Below are 23,091 nucleotides of genomic sequence, written 5' to 3' on the forward strand. Positions count from 1 at the left end.
GAGGCGGAAAATCGCTCAGCATTTCTTGCTAGATTAGGTCAAAACTGACAGAGGAAACAGAGAGAAGATTGCATTACTTATGCCCCTTATGGCTCTCATCTGTATCTAAGAAGATTGCCATTTTATAAAATTTCTTATGCTCCCTAAATGTAATTACAATGGCGCAGGCATTTTCTTCCTATTTGCGTTTCAATTTTTTTTACTACCTGCCTGATCATCAGAGGGAAACTCGGAAGCAGTTCCACTAATCTTAACTTTATTTTCCTTATATCTCTTTAATTAGACGCAATCGCACCCTAGAAACCTTTTCTTTCAATGCTTTGTTTAGTGATTCCTGTTAAGTCTTTACCTTTCTTTTCATTTGATCGGTGACCAGAAGCATTGAACTTGTACCTAGATGTTCAAAGTGAGGTACCTAAAATTCTGGAATATTTTTTCCAGGTCACAGGGTGCTCTTTTCGTAAGATTAATGTTTACAAATAGATACTGTAATATTTATTCTGATTTAAAGTTAATTAAGAAGCATCTCACGAGCATGTTATGTATTTATTTTGCAGCCTCAGGGGTCAAGGATTCTTACTTGTGGATTTCTTTTCATCAAGTATCTTAGAAAGGGGTTATACCTTAAACAAAATCATCAAATTTCCCAAGGATCTATAAGACAAAATCCCAATTCTTTAATAAAAATAGACAGGTTCTCCTAATGCAGCCTTAATCAACCATAGCTTTCCCACTTAGCCACCAACACTGTATCATCTTGTGTGGATGTTCACTTCTGTTTTCCTTAAATCTTGTGATCTCAACCTGCACTGCTCTTGACATCCCCTCTCTGCCTTTCAGAGTCCTGTTTATCATACGGCATCCAGGCCTAACATCACCTCCACCCTAAAATCGTCTCCAGTCCCATTCTCCATTGCACTCGGATCAGACTTCATGATAGGCAAGCATGCTTGTGCTGAACTCTACTGCAGGGTGCTTAATAACTTTGTAGAACCCATGGGATGTGGCAAAGTCTATGTCTCAGAGTAGAGGCTCAATAAATATTTGAAGTGTAAAACCAGCTGCTTTGTTCCCAACAGGATGGAGTTTGAAAGGCTAAGAGCTAAGAAAGATCAAGGTTGCCTACCACACACTTATTCTACTTTCAAAATATATTTTACTTGACATTTTCACCATTTAAGATGGCCATGTGCAGTGATAATAACTGTATTACAATTTATCATGCAGCAGACTTGTCAGACTTTGTCAGCGAATGCAGCAAATACTCCAGATTCCCTGCTCTAAGTTAAATAAATGCAAAATCTTATTATCACATTTCCTATATGTAACACCTGCCCAGTCAAAGACAATGTTACCCAATGGGGTGGCTATGGTCACATTCCTTTACTGTGATCTTCCTTTCTCATTATATTCGACATTTTTGAAACTGAGTTTTATTGCACTCTCTCAGCTTACAGAAGTGGTCGGGGAAATTAGACTTAATAGAGATGTAGAAGCCACAGGGAGAAAACAAAAGGAAAGTGAACTGGAAGGAAACTGAAATTAAAACGTTATTTTGGTAAATGGCTGCTGTGGTGGAGACAACAAACAATTGCAATGAGAGTTAATTACTGACCTGTCAGGAAAGTGTGACGCGAAGGTTGTGGCACACATTACTGGAGCTACCACGACCACAAGTCATTTCCACAGGGGAACAGACTTGTTCTATCACAGATCAACATAAGATCTTTCTAGGGGATAGAAATGAATTTCTCGGAGAAATGCTATTTGTCTGTGGAGTTGCCATGAGCTCTTAGCAGACCCGGAGAAACGGCTCCTCTCATACATGCAGAGAAGGGAATGGGGTCATGTCACCACAGAAAGTTTGTGCATGTTTAGGCAGAGGGGACCTTGGCTCCTTGTGGTGGATGTGCTAAATATACAGCTCCCTTGCCACAGAGTGAAAACCCAGGCTGACACTCGTGAAATAGGAATTCCCTGAGTGTATGACCATTGCTTGCCTCTGAGATTTTACTCACAGAACTCAATGATGACGTGTGTCTTGCAGAAGCATCATTCTTTTTAGGGAAAAATATCAAGTACCTAACAAAATCTGAAACTCAAGAAAGGCTATTCTCAAAGCAAAAATCCCTGCAAATTCTAAGATTGTGATAAATTTGGTCATTTTTTAACAAGAAGAAGACATAGGGCTATTGAGAAATAGAAATATGGTATTTTTCACACTAAAAAATTATATGAATCTCCAAGCATACTTTAATACTGTCCTCAGAAGGCATAAGAAACATTGTTTCTTTCTGCCTCTAACTTATAATAAAGTATCTATAGTTTATTTACTCTAACAAATATTAGCAAGGGTGAGTTACACATTTTTAAAGTAACAAACTTGGTCAAAGACATTTTCTTATTGACAATGCTTTGCCAGGCTACATACACTGGTATATACTAGGTTCCATATTTGTTTTACATTTATACATTTAACAAACATTTAAGTCTTTATTATTTTGTCAGGAAGCACAGGAACATTTACAAAAGATTAAATAGAAAGACTTGCATGATATATACCTAATGTGGCTATGCTATGATCATTTTATCTGCCAGATTTTCTTTACATTTCTTGTTACCTTTTCTTTCCATACACAATGTCCACTTGATTGGGGGGTCTATGGCAAAATCAAGGATGCTGGGTAGTGTGGGCCCTTAGTGCCGTCCTAGAGTTGTTCTGAACAAGATGTGACACCTTGGGGATGATGTTCAGTATACCCAAGCCTACATTTTCTCTGTTCAGCAGCATGAAGATTATGTCATAGTGCCTATCCAGTTTTTCCCAGCTCAAAAATTTCTTAATATATTTTTACTTTTAATGCTGTTGATGTGAAAGAGATGTCAAAAATACACATTCTAACTCAAAAGGGCAGGCTGCTGAGCCTTAGTGTAGTTAACAGAATGCAACAAATAATTGGGAGAGCAGCTATAAAATTTGTGATTAGATGAAATATCATGTTCACTCTTATTTGCAGTATGAGTAGGGAAATCAAGCCCAGAAGCCCAGGACACCATCGAACCACGCAGGTTGAGCAGAGCCAAAGTTCATGTTGCTCTTATGAAGTGCATTCTCATTACTGCTTCCTGTTTTTAAGCAGGATTGAAAGGAGAACTAGTGCAATATCACAAGGTATTCTTGCTCTTCTGTTAGTACATGTAAAATCAGGAAGTCTAGAGAAATAGTGAAGCCAGTCTTAAGTGATTTACATTTCAATTTCCAACTCAGGGATATTTATTTGGAGAGTTTAGTAAAATCAATGGATTCTCAAACACATGCAAAATGAGCCAGTTCTTCAATATTTTCATTAGTTATTCACCAGTGCTCTGTATGCCTCCTGTAAGAACATAAACACACAAGGCATCAATGTTTTCTCTAACAAAACTTAATAGTAACAATAATGATGATGACATGAGTGGGTGACATGTTCTAGGAAGAACAAGGGGAATACTGAAGAGGCACATAGATCAAGCAAAACCTAAACTTCATATGACTTGAAGTTAATAAGCCTGATGTTACTAAATTACATAGGAATAAGCATAAGCAAATATTATTGATTTTACAATTTACTAAATCTAGAAAATTGAGGGTCAGTGAGGATTGAAAACATGGGTGGAAAAACAGAATATAATTTAACATTCCTGTGAATATTTTTGGAATAATAATGCAGAAAGAGTCACAAAACTGGAGTTCTGCATTCTCTTTCAGAGAACACCCTGCAATTAATACAGATATTCCTGGAAGGACAACCACTCCTAGGTTCTGGAAGCCAAGTCAATATGCACTCTGAGGTGTGAGGGTTTCTTTTGAGTCGATGTTTAGCAGGCTTTGCATTGGAGTTTCTTCCCTAGAACCTTATTTCATAAAGGCTAAAAAATAAGACCACCATGGCAGGGACATTGCATCATACAGCTCTAGGAGGCACCATTTTCTAGAATGCAATGTTAATGTCCCATCCCCAGTCACAAATCGTACTGCCTCTGAATTTATGTAAGGGCATAGATAGAGTGGACTGATCAATGCTCTTCTACTCTAAGATAGTTCTTTCATGTAGCCAGAAGAGTTTCCAGTTTGAGATTCAGTTAAATCCTTCCTTGAGAGTTAAGGGAAGGTCTGACTGATATAATATTGTGTTAGCTAGTCTAATTATCCCTCTCCCATATACATCTAAGTGATTCATAGGTAGAGAAGAATGGATGATGGAAATTTTTATAAATTTTGACTCTGTATTTAGATTAAGCCTAAGTGAATGCTGCAGTGGGTGCTCTGGCAGCTGAAATATGAAAAGGATTATAGGGTGTCTACTAGAGAAAAAACTGTTAGGATGCAGGCAGGGGGAAACTGGGGAGTTGAAAGGGAGTAAAGAAAGGGGTCTATGTGGGACCCCAAAGCAACTTGCAAAATATGGCCTAGAAAGAGCTCTGTCTGCTTGGAATGAGAGGCTCCTAATGGGATGAATGAAAGGAAATCATCTCTGAACCCACAAGTACAGCAGTCACAGGTCCCACAGCCACTGACACAGCTGTTGTTATCATCCTGTTAGATTTCCATCCTCAACCGTCCTCCTTCTGTCCTGCAGCAGGGCTCTGCTTCCCTCTTAATTGATCTCCATTCTCAATTCATCCACAAAAAACACTGTGTGTTATGTAAGTCCAGGACAACACGTATTCTCTTCCTCAGAGTGTCTAGAATACCAGCCTCTCTGGTACTGGTTGGATTAGAAGGGATGGGACTCTCAGTCAATCATTCAGCCAGATGAAAGATAAGCAAGATGATCAGATATCCCCACAGAGAGGTCAAATGCCATGTTCTCTATGAAATCCATTGTTTCTTTCTTTCTTTCAACCTCCCTGGTACTTTATATTCCCTTCATGACATATTTCAATACCTACCTTATAATATCCCAGGTATCTGCACACCTTTGCATTGCTGAATCCTTTGCCAGAAATGTCCAACCTGAACTGACTTAGCTCTGGTGTGATCTGATCTTCTCTTGCAGACTTCCTCTCTCCCCACCTCCCACTTCCAGCTGAGTTTAATGCCATTGCTCCTCTCCCCACTTGGGCACGGCCCTATTCTCAGTTAATTACTGATTGTTTCTCTATTGCCCTCACCAAACTCTGAGGCACTTGGTAAACAAAGATTATCTCGGGTCTCTAAAATGGTGCCTGCCACTTAGGAGAATCTCAATAAGGGTTGAAGGGGTATATATATATGTCTTCTGTTGATAGAAATCTTTAAGATGAGGTTTTGTGTCATTTTTCTCTGTCTCCCCAGAGCAACATAGTGGTCTGCAAAATTAGAAATACCCAAAGATTTAACAATAGAAGAAGAATTACGAAGTAGCATCAAATCAATGACCTTGTAGAACAAAGTACGTGGGAAGCAGAATAAAGAGAACAAACTGAGTGGAGAGGGTGTCAACAAAATGTAACGGCAGGGTCAGATGGAAAAGGAAGTGAGGGCTGGAGAGGAGACAGTGAGCAAATTAAGAGAAATAACATTAACATTGTGGTAGGGAGAGAGATCAGCCTGATGGAAAGATCTGAGAAAGGAAAATCTTGAAAATATTTTCCGCAGCCTGTCCCCAAGAAAACAGAGGTGGGGAAGCCAGATAAAAGGCTTTGTAAGGAATCCAGCCTTTTGACAGTAGCACATCACGAAGCAATTTATGGTTTGATTGTGTAATCAATATAGGAATGCAAATTTTGATTTGACACTGAAATTTGTGCAGCTTCTGAGGAAGCAACATGTCTATAAATGGTGCAGAGTTGGGCTATGCAAACACTGTGGCTAGATGCTCTTGGCCAGAAGAGAGTGGCTTCAGCCTAAGTGATTTCATCCACCAATATTACAAACACACTGTCCTTAGAGTTTGAATCTGTTGAATAGTGTGGGAAATCAACACTTGAATGCACTCAAAGGAGAAACTATTTTTCTAGAAAATATATGATTTTCTTCTTAATACGTACTTCAAATTTTTATTTCATACTTATTGAAAAAACTCTTGCATTCTCAATTAGATACTTTTGAATAATACATTACTCATGTAAGCACATAGAAAGGAAAATAAGAGCAAAATAAATTGACTAAGCAATTACTAAAACAACTTTTCTATAAACATCTTCGTGAGTTATAATTGAAGAATCACAAAGTGCAATTGTTTAACGTACACAATTTGTTCATTTTTAATATGTGTAAATGCCTATGAAATCATTACCACAATCAAGGTAACAGACATATCCATCATCGCCAAAAGTTTGTTCATATCTAATGTGATCCATACTTGCCTCTATCCTTTCCCTAAGGAATTACTGATCAGCTTTCTGTTAGCATACCTTAGTTTGCATTTTTGAGAATATTATATAAATGAAATATAACAATAAATCTTCTTCTTCTTCTTCTTCTTCTTCTTCTTCTTCTTCTTCTTCTTCTTCTTCTTCTTCTTCTTCTTACTCTTCTTCCTCTTCTTCGTCTTCCTCCTCCTCCTCCTGTTCCTCTTCCTCTTCTTTTTTTTGGCTTCTTTCACTCAGCAGAATAAATTTGCAATTCATCCATGTGGTTTTATGCATCAATAGTCTGTTCCTTTTTATTGTTTATTGTTTTCATTGGGTAAACCAAAATGTGTCTACCTATTCACCTGTTGATGGACATATGGGTCTTCTTTTGGGAATAAAATAACTGCTCCTTCACCTCTTTCTGCCTGCCTGTTTTACTGGAAACATTGTGAGTCTCTCTGATCCTCATCTTTTTCTATATAAAAATATGGGTTTAATGGCTATTTTATAGGAGTTTTTTGAGAATCAACCATTGAGCACATTGCTTAGCACACAGTAGATACTAAGTATTAGCTTCTTTTCTAAGTTGTAGTTTAATTACCTTACTGGGATTTATTGTAAACTAACAATTTTCCTCCTATCAAAATGTTTCCTTTTCTATTCATCTTAGTGTCTGCCTGCTTGGCCATTAGAACGAATGATTCTAGCCTCATTGTCCAACAAACATTGGGGTAGCTATACACTTGCCTCCTTAAAACATGATTCTTCTTTTGGATTATATTCGCTCCCATAACTGACTAATCACAGTTTCGTTCACTGTATACAGTGCTCGGTGCCCCCTATAGGATGTCTATTAGGTTAGACTTGGAGACAAGAATCAATCAGGAAGAGGGCTGTTTCCAGAAAATGAGAAAATGTGTTTGTATTGTAACCATTCTGTTTGTAATGAGATGCTGTGTTCACTTGAGGAACTTTTGGGGAGGGGCACTTGGAGAGGATTATGGATGAGGGGCTCAGCTAAAGCTCTACCAGTCCACCCTCTGGTGCTGCCACAGTTTAGTTCTCTTTGTTTTCTTCCTCCAAATTCTATTTTTTCTCATTGCTGCTCCTTTAAAGTGTGCCCATACTAAATTTTCTTGCCTAAATCAGACTCCTTCTATTAAAATAAATGGTGCTGATTTTTTTCTTCATATTCTTTATAAATATGATGTTCAACTAAGCTAGCAAATCTAGTTCAGTTGGCAGATGGCAGTGGATGAAGGAATTTTAATTTCCCCCTGTGGGTATTGTGAGTGGAGGTAGGGGCTCTGGGGTCTGTTTTGCTCTGACATCAATTTTTCTTACTTAAATTTGACTTTATTCATAGAGATTTTTGTTCACCAAGAAAGGGTGCTGATGGTAGCATGTAGGGGTAAAGTGGGTAATAGACCAATGAAGTTGTGCATAAAAAAGCACATATCCTCAAGATGATTGGTTGGCAACATCATTTCTATATAAGGAAAACTGTATCTCATTGCTGTTAGGAGTTTCTTAATGGAATTAAGAATCACAGTCTATCATTGTGCTACCTATAAACTTCTGAAATCCTACGTTATGTATAGTGCTATCCACATATAAAGGTCCCAACTGACAAAATAACTTACAAAGGAACTACTTTTTTCTTCACCACTGAGAGAAGTGAAGACTCTTGTTTATCAACTTTTAATATCGTAATGATTAACAGGGACACTCCATCAAGAGTTTTTCATGGAAAAGCGTATGTTTAGAATAACATAATGTATTTTATATTTTCTCAGGATAGCACTATAATATGCAGAAATCTACAAATTCTGATACTTCTTTGGAAACACTGAATTCTACTCGCCAAGGCACAGGAGCTGTGCAAATGAGAATCAAAAATGCCAACAGCCACCATGACAGGCTCAGCCAAAGTAAATCCATGATCCTCACTGATGTTGGGAAGGTCACTGAACCTGTAAGTCAAATACTCCAAATATCCCAAGTTCGTTGTCATGAAGAATTTTGTAAAGAAAAAAAAAAAAGCTAATTAGTCTTGTTTTATTTGTTTTCCAAATGTGCATGAGACAACTGTTTTTGTAATGCATTTTATCTTGTGTATTTATAGTCATAATAATATCCCCAGTTACAAGAGAAGAGCTGGGCTTAATCCAGAGTGATAAAGTGGATTTGGAGCTAGACTGAAGAGCACCTTTGACTCATTTTAAGGGCCTCTACTATCATGCTTCAGTGTCATAAAAATAATGAGGTTATGCTAGCATGTGGTGTTTGTACTTCCAAATACAGTACATCACTTTGAAAAGCCAGAGGCTAAAATTAGCTAAGAATGAATTGAGGAAAAAAAAATCTTTAAAAAAAATGTGAAAATCTCTTCCTTAAAATCTCCCAATAATATATGATACTGGAAATTATGGTTTGATTTGGAGTGGGCTTAAAGGATTGAAATGCTGTGGCTATTTAAGGTTTGGAGAGGAAGCCATTTTGTCTCGATAATGTGTCATTAGGAAGATTTGAAATAAAATAGTTAGAGATGAACTCTACTGCCAATTGTGTCGCTGGCCCTGCACGCATCCTGAGCCACTAAACCCACTGATTGCGATGAGTCTCCTCTGGTTAATTTTCTTCCATAATGGTGGTAACTTGCAGCTGAGGCCATAGGATGTTACAAAATTATTTATGCAATGTTAGCCACTCTTTTGGACCCCAGATCTATTTTGTTTCTCACAGTGAGAGCAAGAACAGGGAGAAATAGGTTAGCTGGGGATAGGCTGAGTTCCAGTCACTCTGCAGAAACATGTGAGCTATTAATTGAGTGTTCTGTTAATATCATAGGGGCCTATGAAATATTCAGCTTCCTAACTGAGTTATTAAATGAGATAAACTTGCTGAATAGCATGTTACCAATTGCATTTATTCCCCATTTTTCACTCAAAAAATTAACCCACAGCAATCTCAGGAGCTTGAGAAATATGTGATTTTAATCATTCTTTCCTCAGGTGTTGTAGACAAATTTAGCATGAGGAAGCCAGTGATTATATCTGGGGAGTGAGAACTACATCCTTAGATAAAGTAACTAATGAGATATGCATTTTCCTTTATTTACTTTCTCATTTAAAAGTATTGTCTCCTGGGAGGTACAACACGGCCAGCCTGACTTTGCTTTTAAACCAGCTAAAATGTTCATCAACTATGAACTTGAGACAGTGGTTAGAGTAAATTATTGGAATCTCTATAATGTATTATCGGTAAGAACTGTACCTTTGAAAAAGTTTAAAAGTTAAGTATATTTAATGATGCCTAACATATTTTATTGGCTGTGTTTAACAAAAGGCACTATGCCGCAGTTGTTTTTGACAAGCATGAAAACATCACAGCATGAGACTGCAAAAGGAATTATGGAGAGAAATTACAAGTGATCCATCTCTCAATGAATTATCCACCTCAATAGCCCGCAGAACTCAGCTACCAATTAACACCTACTTTATTACATGTTGGGATGTACTTAATAACTTTCATGTGTTTATGCACTATTACCTTGACTGATGCCTCTTGTACAATTAGGCATAATTGGCATATCAATATGCAAAAGTTAAAAGGATTAACCCTCTTAAAACTAATGAGCATTTCTGTATCCAGCTGCTAAATGAGACAAAATTAGCATTTTTCACTTTTGGGCAGGATTTTATCATGCAGTTTCTCATTGTTGATATTACCTTGTTACATAACTTTAGTTTGGGGGGTTGTATGCTGGACTGCTAGAGAATAAGAGTTTTCCAAAGTTAAATTAGCTATAATTATCCCAGCTTTTGTTTCCGCATTCTTAGCCTGGGCAATATGTATTCCTCGATAAGGAACAAAAATAAAAGTTACTTTTGGTTATGTGTGCTCAGTGCATAATTATATAAAAGGGGTATTTTAGTGAGGATGTGTCATTTCACCGAGAAAACTTGGCTCAGAGATACTGTATTGAAAGCTTGCCATGGCACTAATTTTCTTTCTGTCTCAGTTCTTTTCATCTCTTTTTTCCATGCACAATTTTCTGACTAGATACTGACAGAATGTAAAGTATTTTGGCATATTTATTCAAACAAGCCTGTTAAAGTTATCTGCTCAAGCTAAACTAAGAACTTGATTTTTCAGAAGTTGGGTGGTGGGGTGAGGTCAAGGGGGAGATTTTGAATTTAGAGGTGGGAAGTGATGGGTACTAAAAATGTGTGCACATATTCACATGCAGTAGGATTTGCTGTAACAGAAGCGCATGCATGTAGTCTCTACAGAGAAAAATCAAAAGTATTTAGAGATCATACATATGTCATGCATCCTACTTAATATATATGGCATATGCATACTACTTGTTCACTAGTATAACAATTATGCAAATCTAATATGACTTACTGGACTATATAATAACACAAGGATCTGATATTACATTCATCATGACTTAATTCATTACAAAAATGATAAAAATATTCTAGGGTCAAATCAATTCTGTAATTTTCTCATAAATTCATAATTTCCTCTCATAAATTTTGTTCAATTAAAATGTTTTTAATATGACTCTTAACTTAGAACATAATACAAAATTCTACTGTAAATGTCATAAAAGCTTTGATTCTTAGTATCTTAATTGAGGAGTACTATGAAATGCCAATATAAACATTTATCCAACCCTAAGCTATGCAAACATAGGTTAATTTACTTGCTAAATTAGAAATTTTGATAACCTGAATGTTATAGGAAAGCATCTCAGTAAAACAGATATGCATCCTCCATTAGTATTTTATTGGTGATGTGCATCATTTTCTTTAGACATCAAATAATCATTCTAAAATTTGGTTAATAAAATCAATGCCTTTTCAAAATTCAAAGAGGTTACTTTTTGACCTGGGAAATGTTGGAGAGGTGGGCAGTTTCGAGAGGGGGAAGTGGTTTGCAAGAAAATCGCCCATCTGTAAGAGAGATCCGGAGACCTCCCTTTGGTGGGGAAAGCACAGTGTTTGGTCTCAGCGATTTGTTGTCCCGTCCTGAGCAACGGAGTGAGACCTCGTAAAGGTAGACAGCTTATTTACCAGAATGTGCTAAACAGAAAATCAGACAGCTGAGGACCGGTAGATGGGGGCAAGTGAACTGTGCCTGTTTAAGGACCAAAAAGACGAATGTGCAATTCAGCAAATAGTGATTGTAAAAGGTTTAATGTGGCTTTGATGTTATTTATAAGAGAGATGCTCCTGCCTAATACACAGTTTAGAATAGATATTAACGAGGAGTTTAAATAGCCCGAATCAGGAAACTGCAGACATACGATTTGCAGGCGAGAGTAGTTTCGGCATTTAATGCTAGTGTCTTAAGCAACAACGTGTATGAATATTCACCGTTTCCATCTTGTAAACCCCACAGAAGGGCATTACTTCATTCATGGCCATCATGAACAGGAAAATATTTTTTTTTTTAATTGGTGTTCAGATAAAGACTTAGGTGGAGCCATTTTTAAACATGAACATAATGAACATACAAGATTCCTTTTACTTCCATTAACAGACTGTTTGTTCACTTTTAAAATATATTATCAGAAGAAAAGAGGAAACAATTTTCTTTTGTTTCTTACTTCTGTGATTATCGGATACTTGCCAAAGTTGTGGCTAGCCAAAAAGGCAGACATAAAAATTGCTACTAAAAATATAAACCTTCTGTTTAGTAGAGTTTTTAAGAAATATTATGAGATTGTAGGGCTTGTCCATGTTTACTTCAAATCAAGCTTATAGTTAGGTTTGAGGCTTTGTTTGTATAAATTGTCCTGAAGTGGATCCTGATATTTAATTAAAATGACACTAAATCACATTGAATTGATAAGACTTGGCATCTCAAACAAAGGTAATTGCCCGTATTGGTTTTGTGCAAAAATAGCGCTGCTTGGAAAATGTGCAGCCAACACAGACTGTCAACTCCATTTATAGATCAATATGTGAAAACCATTGATCAGGCAGGCATGTGTAACAGTAACACTTTGCATTTATTTGTTGTTTTTATACCACATTAAGGCTTACAGGATTATAGGATTCCTAAATATTTTGACTTCCTCATAAATATATGATCTGTTGCATGTTAATTAAATGAGAGTCTGCAGCCATTTCTAAAATTGTTTTTAGTTTGATGATTTCCTTTTATTGCTGTGGATCGTATGATCTGAAAATGGATTAGTTTCCTTCTGCATAAAGATTATTAAAGCTTATTTTAATGTGTCCTATTTAGTGTAAGATTTGTCTGTATTTTTGCTTTGAAAAACATAGATACAGACAATTATGTTCTCGTAGCGAGTGGCTGATCTTTTTTTATTAACTGGACATTCTCAGCACTCAGGGTAGAATTATTTCCTGACATACTTTGCACACCCTGTAGATAACGGGTCGTCTTGATTTCCCTGATAGAATTTGTTTTCTTTCTTTTCCTTTTGTCTAGCTCTGTCGTACAGGCATCTGACCAAACATTATGTAGAAAATAAACTGATCATCTCAATTAAATTCTAGACACACACAAATATAATTTAAATTCTATTTTTCTGATTCAAGAACAAGCCTTATGAACCGTTCTTATACACTGCATTCTTCAGTTAAATCTTTCTTATCTCATCAATGTAAGGACAGTGTTTTGTTCCTAATCTTTATTGGACTATTGTGGATGACATTTGTAAGCCATTTTGGTTTATAAGGAAAAGCTGGAGGACAGTGGAGTGAGACTCTCCAAAGATCCAAGCCTCTGATATGACTACACAATAATGTGTCTTCCACAGCAATTTTCTTTACCACTGAGATGGCAGTTTTGTTGAGATTTTTAAATATTTTCTATATATATTAGGAGTACTGCTTTCAAGACAGTGCTTTTTATACAATATTAAAATAATGAAAGAAACAAGATTTTAGAAAGAGCAACAAACAAATAAGCATGAAATTCAAAGGTTTTCTAAGGTATTTTGCAGACTTGCTGTAGAACAGATGAAAAAGTTTGCCAGCTAGAATTTTGACTTTTACACAATACGCCGCGGGGGGAAGAAGATTCAAAAACTACTGGAGATTTCTTTCCTTGTCCTTGCCACCCTTGGCCATCTCATGCTGTGAAAATCTTTAACTCTATTTACCAAGCACAAATTGGACTTGCCAAAAGGTTCAGAAAGTTTATGACGACAGTGAAGAGTCCATACTTCAAAGAAAGAGCTAGGGCTCTCACATCCACATATGTGGCTGTGCCATTTCCATCTTAACCTGAGCATAGCTAAATTTGTTTATAATCTCCTACTGATTGAACATGGTGCTGAATGTACATGAGATACATTTTTTTAAAAGTTAGTCCTCTGATTACTAATTTGAATCCAAAACTCTAACCTTGTTAGCATCTGGACTTATTTCCATAATAACAACCCCTTCAGAACCTACAAAGTAATGAATAATTGACAACAAATGAAATGTTTTGATAGTTGTCGGCACAAAGCATGTTTAATGTTTTGTGTTGCTTCCTAGCTAATTATGTAGATGACACATTTGTCAGACCTTGACTGCCATTAGAAACGTGTTTCCAGAGGGGAGAAAAACAGGCTATTCATAGAGTAATTAACTAGAATGCTCAATGACCTGTGAGAGATTCAAATCGCTGCCAGTTCAGACATTGTTTTGTTACAGAGCAGAGGGGTAATTAAAATTCCAAATTACAGTCCTATGATGGAGCATTTGTTTGTTGACAGTATACTCTTACTCTAGTTTGTTAATTTTTTTTTAAATTGCTTCTAATCCATTTTATAGCTTTAGGAGTTCCGTCTTTGAATTTACTGACAACTAATATTATGGTAAATTGTACTTCAGTCGAGTACTGCGTGCCTCACAATTTCAAGGGACCACAAGGTGGGTGGGATAAAATAGCTGCTTCTCAAGACTGACAGATCAGGTGCTGTCAGCAAGAATGCCTCTAACATGGAACATCTTGTCAAATACTGCTTCCAATTCCGTATGAGGAGGAAATGAACTAGTGGAAAATACAAAGGTAAAGAGGAAAGCAGCAATGAACAACTAGAACGGAGCAAGAAAGCTGCTCTCCCAATAAGAAATGATTGATTAAGTGTTCTGTTACCGAGGAGGAGAGAAGAGTGAGAGCTGAGGATGATTTGGGAAATGGTGTTGAGATTGTGGTGCTGAGTTCAAGGCAGAAGATGCGGCCTTCTGTAGGAGGGCTCACCCAGATCACCCAAAGGGTGGCATGTTTCACAGTAACACCTTTCATCTCAGGTCAATAACAAACCATGGAATGACAGGTATCATTCATGAGCTGTTTCAAGGAAATACTGGGATAGTTTACAAATCTAGAGGGCTAAATTAGTCTAAAAAATTCAGTTCCAGTGGAACATGTATTTAGGTTGCTGAAAGTGAGAATATAGTTTTATTAAAAAGATCTGACAGAAGTCACACGGTGTTTGATGCAGGCGAACTGACAGAGGCATCCAGTGAGCGCTGATTATCCCGAAGTCACTGTCAGCTAGGATTGATTTTCACTTTCTCCATTTATGTAACGGTTCCTGTAATACAGCTGACCCCGAATCACGTTACCTTGTCATTTCTCTGCATGGATCAAGAAGAGATGAGCTGAAAATAGCTAGACACTGACCTTGAACTTACCAGAAAAGTGAGAAGTGACAGTGGGGTTTTTCTGTAGTTCATGTACAAAGACGAAGGCACACTGTTTCTCTGTCAAGTTCACTGCAGCAGCACAAGGGGGCAGAGCAGTACTAGAGATTACAGGTAACACAGCTTCTGCAACAGCATGGGAAGACTCTGAAATACAGAGTTAGAGCCAGAGGTCTCATTTTTACATCTTAGTGTAGACATAAAGGAGAATTACTGATGAATCAAAATCTCGGGTCCCGTGATGTTCATAATCAGTAATCTAAAAGTGTACATTCTAATTAAAAAAGGTTACCTAATACACTGCATGCCAGCAACTATGCTTTTCCACTAAATTATTTGCAGCATCTCTTATTTAATTCGTATATTACTCTCACTCTTAAAATAACTTCGGAACCATAGTTAATATTATTAAGAGAGTTTTAATTTATGGCATACTCCCAAGGTGATATGTGTCACTTTACATACAATTGTTCAGCAGGTGGGAACATTCTTTACATGTTTACCAGGTATTAACACCCAAAAGTTAAAACTGGAGAATGTTTAATGGCAGTGTGCTCTCACAAACAGGTAAAAGGCAAGCTAGAAAATGGTGTTTGCTGTTTGATTTACATTTATTTATGCCTGTACATCTTCCCATTTTAATACCTGCCTCAATTTTCAAAAATGTATTTTAATAGATCATCATTATAACCTTGATTAATCTAAAACACAGTATGTCAAACATTATCCTTTGCTTGCTAGCACTTAGTTAAGCTAAATCATTGCTGTACTGATGCTGAATGTTTCTGATAAATGGCACTTTAAAATCTTGGCAAGTGAAGCAGAGAACTGAAGCAGGTTGAGAAACAGAAGAGCAAACACTGACTCAATTATCCCCCAGGTTGTAAGTGCCTTATGTAATGGCACGGTAGCATCTTTGCTTGTGTGATGGCACAATAACATTTTTGCAGGCCTCCACAATAACTAGACTCTTTCTTGTATACAGTAGATTCTATGTATGTGTACATGTAGTATATGTATATATACACACACATTTCTTTATATAGACATATAGAGCATATACATATCTATGTACAGATACATATAAATATATGGAGAGATGTATATGTCTATAATATATATTTGGACCTATTTTTATATTCCAGGAAAAAATCATAACATATATATTTATAAGCTGAAATATCAAGATTGCCTCAAGGTTCTTCTTCTGTAAATATAACTCAGGACAAACTGATAATAGGAGCAGAGAAACAAGTAGACTTCCAATATGTTTCAAGGATAGAATAAATAGGAGATCATTCTATTGCAAAGAATGTGGCAGAAAATATTCAGAATATCTGTGTCATCACAGAAATCTATAGTACCTAGGTTTTGCCCTCTGGCAGAAGAAAAGCACAAGTCCTCTGACTTAGAAAGATTTGCTATTTGGAGGAGGCAATATAAGTGGGGGCGGCAGTGTGTTTATAGCTATAAAATTTGTGTGTCTAAAAATGACACCTTCGAAGGCAAGCCTGAGGGACAGTTGCATTCCTTGAGAATCACACAATTGCTTTGCCTTTCTGCTCCTCAGAGGGTGCAGGAGACCTCTTGCATGGCCTCTCCTAGGTGGTAGGAAACCCATCCCTAAACGGTTGATTAACCTCTGCTTCAGAGGTCAAGACAGACATAAAGGTGTTGTCTGCTAATACACTTCCCCAGAGTTTTGTTTTTTGTTTTATTCTTTTTCTTTCCACTGCCTTCAGTGTGCAAGGCTTTTAATAAGGGACTTCAGTCCCTGATGTGTTCAGATTCGGTTTATTGTTACCATCTGTTTAATTATCCTCTCAGGTTTGTGTTGGAAAGCATTAAAGTATTTTATCCAGCCTTTGAATCCCTGTGTTCCTAAAGAGATGTGGGTAAAGTACATGTCAGTTTTCAAAGAGCATATTAAAAACTGATAAGCAGAACCATCTCCAAACAATAACATGTAAGGCAAAGGCATTTTTTTACATTAATGCACTTACAACTAATTAGCAAATGTACAGCAATGTGGCACTCTCATGGAAATGATGCCATCTTCTCTACATGCAATCTCATATGCTTCTCCTTTGAGGTGATGGATTTTTATGATTCCTATTCACTTCCAATGCACTGACAATAAGTTTACTGGGGGAAGAGATATGGAATTTGATTTGTAATAGGACATATAGTTGTCATATGTCAAGCAGATTTGTGGATGTGCTAAAGTTAAAGATAAATCTCATACCCAAAGAAAAAGGACAGAATGTTTGGGGAAAATAAAAAACCCAGGGAAAATTCAGTTACGTGATTTTTTTCTCCTCTTCCTCTTGACTTTCCTCCTCATTATTATTATTACATTTCATGTCACCAATTTTAATACTACATTGCATGCTTTTTTTTTTTCTGGAGAAAAAGCGGCATGTTGCTTCCAGTAAGCACTATAGTCACCATTGTATCTGGTGCAGTTTTCCATGTGCAAAAACCATTGATAACAAAAATTACACTGTCTGACACAGACATGTTATCAGTTTATGTCCAAATTATTTTATATATGACTGTTACTGAAATTTTTGGAAACTATAAAACAAAATTAAGTGTAAATGTGTAAGTAGCAAAATGTTTTAGATGTCAGACAGAACCCTGAAAATCAAAAGGAAATAAATCATGCTTTTACTTCCTAAATCAAACAAAGAAGCCAAATGATTAATAATTATTCCTTTTTATGTATCCCTTACACGGTGATTTCAATAAACTTTTTTTTTCTGAGATTCCAAGATGTTATTAGATTAAAAATGTATTTGAAAGTGTTCAAAAATGGTAGTTTTGTTTTTATGTAAGTACCTTTCCACAGTACCGTAAACATAAATGACCAAAGTACTGATCTCTTTTTATTCCTTTATGAAGAAACCAGTGCTGTTCTCGCCTTATGCTCTTACATTATTTTTGTGAAGGAAGAATAGTGATGACACCAACTTTCCTTCACTACTTTTGGACACTAAACCTGCTTTCTTTCCCACAGGGTAAAATAAAGCTGCTGTCTTCATATTACCAATGAGAAGGGACATGTGTCTCCTTGCATTGAATTGTCTCAGATCATATCATGTAGCACAAAGTGACCCAATATAGGAAGACAGGAAAACAAAGTGACAGTTTTGTTTGCTCTAATATAAACTCCAACATCAAAACATGGAGCAAATCCTAGAGGCCCACTGCCAGATCCCATGAATTAAATAGCAAGAGCTGATATTCTGTACTTAAAAAAAATGTATTCAGGGGATATTCTGTAATCAGCAGCGAAAGGTTAATGAACAAATAAGCTTAGCTCAGGTTAGACAAACTGAGTGTAACTACCACTGTTTTTAAAGCCATGAGAAAGTGAATCTGGCTGATATTTGATAATACATCACACACTGTGGTCTTACCTATTGATCACAGGCTGACAATGGGTAACCTTTCATGGCAACTTCCTCTTTTGCCATGAATTATTATATCAGTGTTAATGCCAATAACACATGATCAAATAGACAGGAAAGAAATTTACATTCCTGGATGTACTATCCTTAACCTTCATCCCTTTAACGTCAAGAAAGACAAGAAAGACAAGAAAGACAGAAAGACAGAAAGAGGAAAGAAAGAAAGAAAGAAAGAAAGAAAGAAAGAAAGAAAGAAAGAAAGAAAGAAAGAAAGAAAGAAAGAAAGAAAGAAAGAAAGAAAGAGAAAGAGAGAGAGAGAGAGAGAGAGAGGGAGGGAGGGAGGAAGGAAGGAAAGAAGAAAAGAAAAAATGTCTTCTTTCTTGTCTTGAAAATGCTAATGAATTAGCTTTGACTTTTAGACAGGTTATTCATGTGACATCCCAATAATTCTCATCCACAACACAATGTGGGTAATATAGCCCTATATTTTAGGGTATCTTGCTATTGTTATTTTCACCCTAGTGTCCTCTAATAATTTATAGATCCTAGGAAATTCTACTCTAACGGTGTGTCCTAAGGTCTCTGCATTAATAATTCCTGCTTGCTGAGTAGTCACCATCTCAATCCTGCCCCTTTGTGTGTCCCTCTAAGAGTCCCCAAAGTGGGAAGTAGGATAACAAGTTTCATCTATTCATTTCATCTATTTATTTATGTATTGGTTCATTTTTATTGGCATTAACAGTATGTCAGAGACTCCTGTGAAGGCTGGAGACATAAAACAAAAAAGTTTCTCTGTCCTCTAGGAGGTTACATTCAAGTGAGGTAGAATCCTTACCTGAAATAGCCCAGACTCTGCTGTTAGCTACCTAGACATCCTCATTGCCACTGCCAACACCACCTCTTCACACTAGTATTAGTGTCATGTACCTTGCATTTTACCAGAAATACTGTACACCATGCTTTAAAATGGCCTGTAAAAAAGAGATGTTCACCTCCTGTAGGATGAATTTATGTGTGTTGTACATCTCAAATGACAAGCTTTGATTTTTTTAAACGTCAAATTATAAGAGTTCCACCTGATGTTAACCTGCTTTAAACTCCCTTGCACACTTTGACCTATTTCCTATGTCTCATGTTTGGTGTACCCAAGCTATTGAAGTGCTTTCTTTGGTAACAAAGTCAAGCTGTTAGTGTTCTTATCTGGTTAGATTCATAATGCCCCTTTTATTCATCATTCTTTCTTTTTCCTTCTTCCTTAGTCTTTTTTGAATTTCTGATAAACTTTTTATTGAAGTTGAAATAACAATTTTTATGAATACAAATAAAAATGTTAATATGTTTGACGTCTATAACTATTTTTGTTTCAACATGAAAACTGAACACAGACACAATTTAAACTTCTACAGAACATTCAAAATTTCCAAGTTCTTGACTTAAAAATTTTACTTTGATCTTTACTACTGGGGAATGACTAAGCATTGTCCTTCAAGTATGCATAATTTATAGGGTTGATTGTGGTTTGTACGTGATCTAATTATAAACCTACCAAAGCAGTTTTTATCATTAGTGTTGTTCTTATCTATTCTTTATTCTTATCATGCCATTGTAGCCTTTCAAATACTTGCTGGCCAGTTTACTAATGTGCAGCCCACCAAAGTGATTACATTAACCAGGAGACAAAATAGGCTTTACTGAGACCTCACAATTCCTTATTTTTCTTACATATGGATAATGGGACAGCAGCCTCGCTATGAGAATGGACCGGGAAACTCAGATTGGATTCAGTACACATTTAAGACCATAGTTTCTCACTTTTTGATTGTTAACCTGAGCTTGCCACCACTCACGCTGCGCTTTCTAACTCTGAGCCCCTATCTCCTGTCTGACTGCTTTGATGAAACCAGTCTTGGAAGATCCTTGTTCCCCAAGATTAGCAACACTTACCTAGAACTCCGGTTGCTTTTTTTCACCTATGCTTCAGAGGCCTGTTTCAGACTTTTCCTCATCAAAGACAATGACAACTTCATGTCTACTATTCACACTCTAGGGTGAGAATGATGGGTCTAAACAGGGGTTATCATAAAGTGGCGGCTCCACCCAGCCAACATCACCAGAGGTACTTTTTATTTGGTTGGAACTGTGTTTTTAAAAATTTGAATTGGAAAGTCTTTAATTGGAGTTGCGGTGTTTTCCTGCAGGTTGCATTACCTGCTTGGCCCTAAGGACATTTGACTTGGTATTCTTAAAGCTATTCTATTTGCTGACTGTTCAGAGGTGAGGACATAATGTGGTAAGTCGAAAAATGACAATTGGGCCGGGCGCGGTGGCTCAAGCCTGTAATCCCAGCACTTTGGGAGGCCGAGACGCGCGGATCACGAGGTCAGGAGATCGAGACCATCCTGGCTAATACGGTGAAACCCCCTCTCTACTAAAAATACAAAAAACTATCCGGGCGAGGTGGTGGGCGCCTGTAGTCCCAGCTACTCGGGAGGCTGAGGCAGGAGAATGGCGTAAACCCGGGAGGCGGAGCTTGCAGTGAGCCGAGATCGCGCCACTGCACTCCAGCCTGGGCGACAGAGAGAGACTCCGTCTCAAAAAAAAAAAGAAAAAAAAAAAGAAAAATGACAATTGTTGGTCATAAATTTGAAAACTTAGAAGATGACAGTCGTTAGGCATAAACTTAGAAGTGTAGTTTTCATCACATTTCACTGACGATAGTGCAAATAGTTTATATTACATAGCTAAACAGGAATTTTCTTATTCGGGTTTTCTCATTTGGACTTAATTTCAATTATTTATGCGTTTATTATTTTAGAGACAGGTTCTGGCTGTGTTGCTTGGGCTGGAGGGTAGTGGTACAGTGGCGTGTTTATAGCTCACTGCAGCCTTGAACTCCTGGGTGCAAGTGCAAGCAATCCTCCTGTTTCAGCCTCCCCTGTAGCTAGGACTACAGGTGCCCACCATCAATCCTGGCGATTTTTCATTTTTTTTTCATAGAAACGGAGTCTTGCTGTGTTGCTCAGGGTAGTCTGGAACTCCTGGCCTTAAGCAATCCTCCCACCTTGGCCTTCCAAAGTGCTGGGATTACAGGCATCAGCCACCGTGACTGGTCCTAATTTCAATTTTAGTCTGTTAAATTATTGTAAATTAAGAAACATCTTGCTGCCTTTCAAGTAACACTAAAAAGTAACCATGGTTTTCTATGGAAAAGGTGTTCTCTTGTCATCAAGTTTTAAATATTCTGTTTATTCTGGGTTACCTAGGGTTTAACTGTAATCATTCTGAAAACTTGAAGCTACTTAGTATTTAGTGAAGCAGTGTACTTGTAAATCTTATCACAAAGAATCACACAAGGCCCTTAAAAATGAAAGAAATGACGGTAACATTTCACAATATCGTACAAAATTTAAATCAACTTCGATTTGACTAGTCATCTAATTATCATCTTTTACTTTACATTCTCACTAATTAATTTGGAGACTTAAACTTGGTTAGAATTTTTATTTCCTTTTCCATTGACATGTAACATCCATTAAGAAATGAAACAACAAAAAATGAACTGTACAAACACAGTCTCCACTCACTTCTTCATAGCCAAAATGTCTTTTTTGGGAGCATCTGCTTTACCAAATAGAAGCTTTAATGGATAGAGAAACAGGTTCACATGAGGAAGATAATGCTACGTGGCCAAGGGCCTCTTTAGAATCTCTTGACTTGCAACTGGCATGTTGAATTCCACCTAAAGATGTATTTTCTTTTGCCTAGACAGTGCTTTCTCCTTTTTGCTTTTTAATTGAGCTGACATATTGACATTCTGAGATTTCACATGAAAATTTGTGTTTGTGACATGTCTCAAAAAATCAGAAATTCTGGCATCTGGGGCTGGTTCCCCAAGGAGCAGGCAATAACTAGCTGAAACTAAGTATTTCTTGCCTCCTCGAGATGGGGCAAACGCTCCCTAGTTCAAAACAGTCCAGCCAGGACCCCTTCATGGGGTGTTTTTACCTATCTGGCATTTGAGTTGGTGATGCTGGCTTCAGCATATCTATTCCAACGTTATTTGTATGTCCCCTGAGGACCATAGAAACTGAGCTGTCGTGCAGATAACAGCAAAACTCGTGTCTCCTTTCAGTATAACTTTTCTGAGTTGCCTGCTAGGTAGGAAGAAGCTTTTGAAATGGGAGGAAATAGTTATTTCATGTATTCAGGTGGTTGTTTGCATAAATGAAACTTTGGAAAACATTATCCTCTGCTGATTCCCAAAGACACTAGTGCCCCTGAGACACACCAATTGCCAATGACAAATCAAAGTGTCAGTCGTGGGTAGATATGGAAAGCATTTGTCCCTGAAGTGGGCCCGCCAGGTTCAATCAGAACTGTCAGTGGCCAGTGTTGGAGAGGTAGTAATGCTTTCATTTGTTAGTTATGAGCACGATGTAGGTTCAATAATCTGACCAGTAACATTTCACTCCAACCAGGATTAGAAATATTTTTAGGAAGTGAAAGCCAGATGTAAATTATCCCCTCAAGTAAATCTTCATGATGCAGATTCTATAAAAATTGTAGAAAATTGCTATTGTCATTATGCCACCTGTTTGTATAAAGTCCTTTTGTCAGGCCTGGCTCTGTACCTTCGAGCTGCTCTGTGTGCCTCACTCTGCCATTTGACCATCACT

General features: G+C 37.1%; 1 protein-coding gene across 2 annotated transcripts in view; it reads left to right on the forward strand.

Moving 5' to 3' along the window:
- Positions 1 to 23,091, forward strand: part of LOC105492611 (Rho GTPase activating protein 15) — a 628,732-nt gene that overhangs the window by 18,251 nt on the left and 587,390 nt on the right. For both annotated transcript variants that reach the window (XM_011759829.3, XM_011759830.3), the window contains exon 2: positions 8,115 to 8,293. In XM_011759829.3, the coding sequence (XP_011758131.2) occupies positions 8,129 to 8,293 (165 nt within the window). In that variant the 5' untranslated portion in view covers positions 8,115 to 8,128. The remainder of the gene's footprint in view (positions 1 to 8,114; positions 8,294 to 23,091) is intronic.

The sequence above is a fragment of the Macaca nemestrina genome, chromosome 11, assembly GCF_043159975.1.
Source record: "Macaca nemestrina isolate mMacNem1 chromosome 11, mMacNem.hap1, whole genome shotgun sequence".
NCBI lineage: Eukaryota > Metazoa > Chordata > Mammalia > Primates > Cercopithecidae > Macaca > Macaca nemestrina.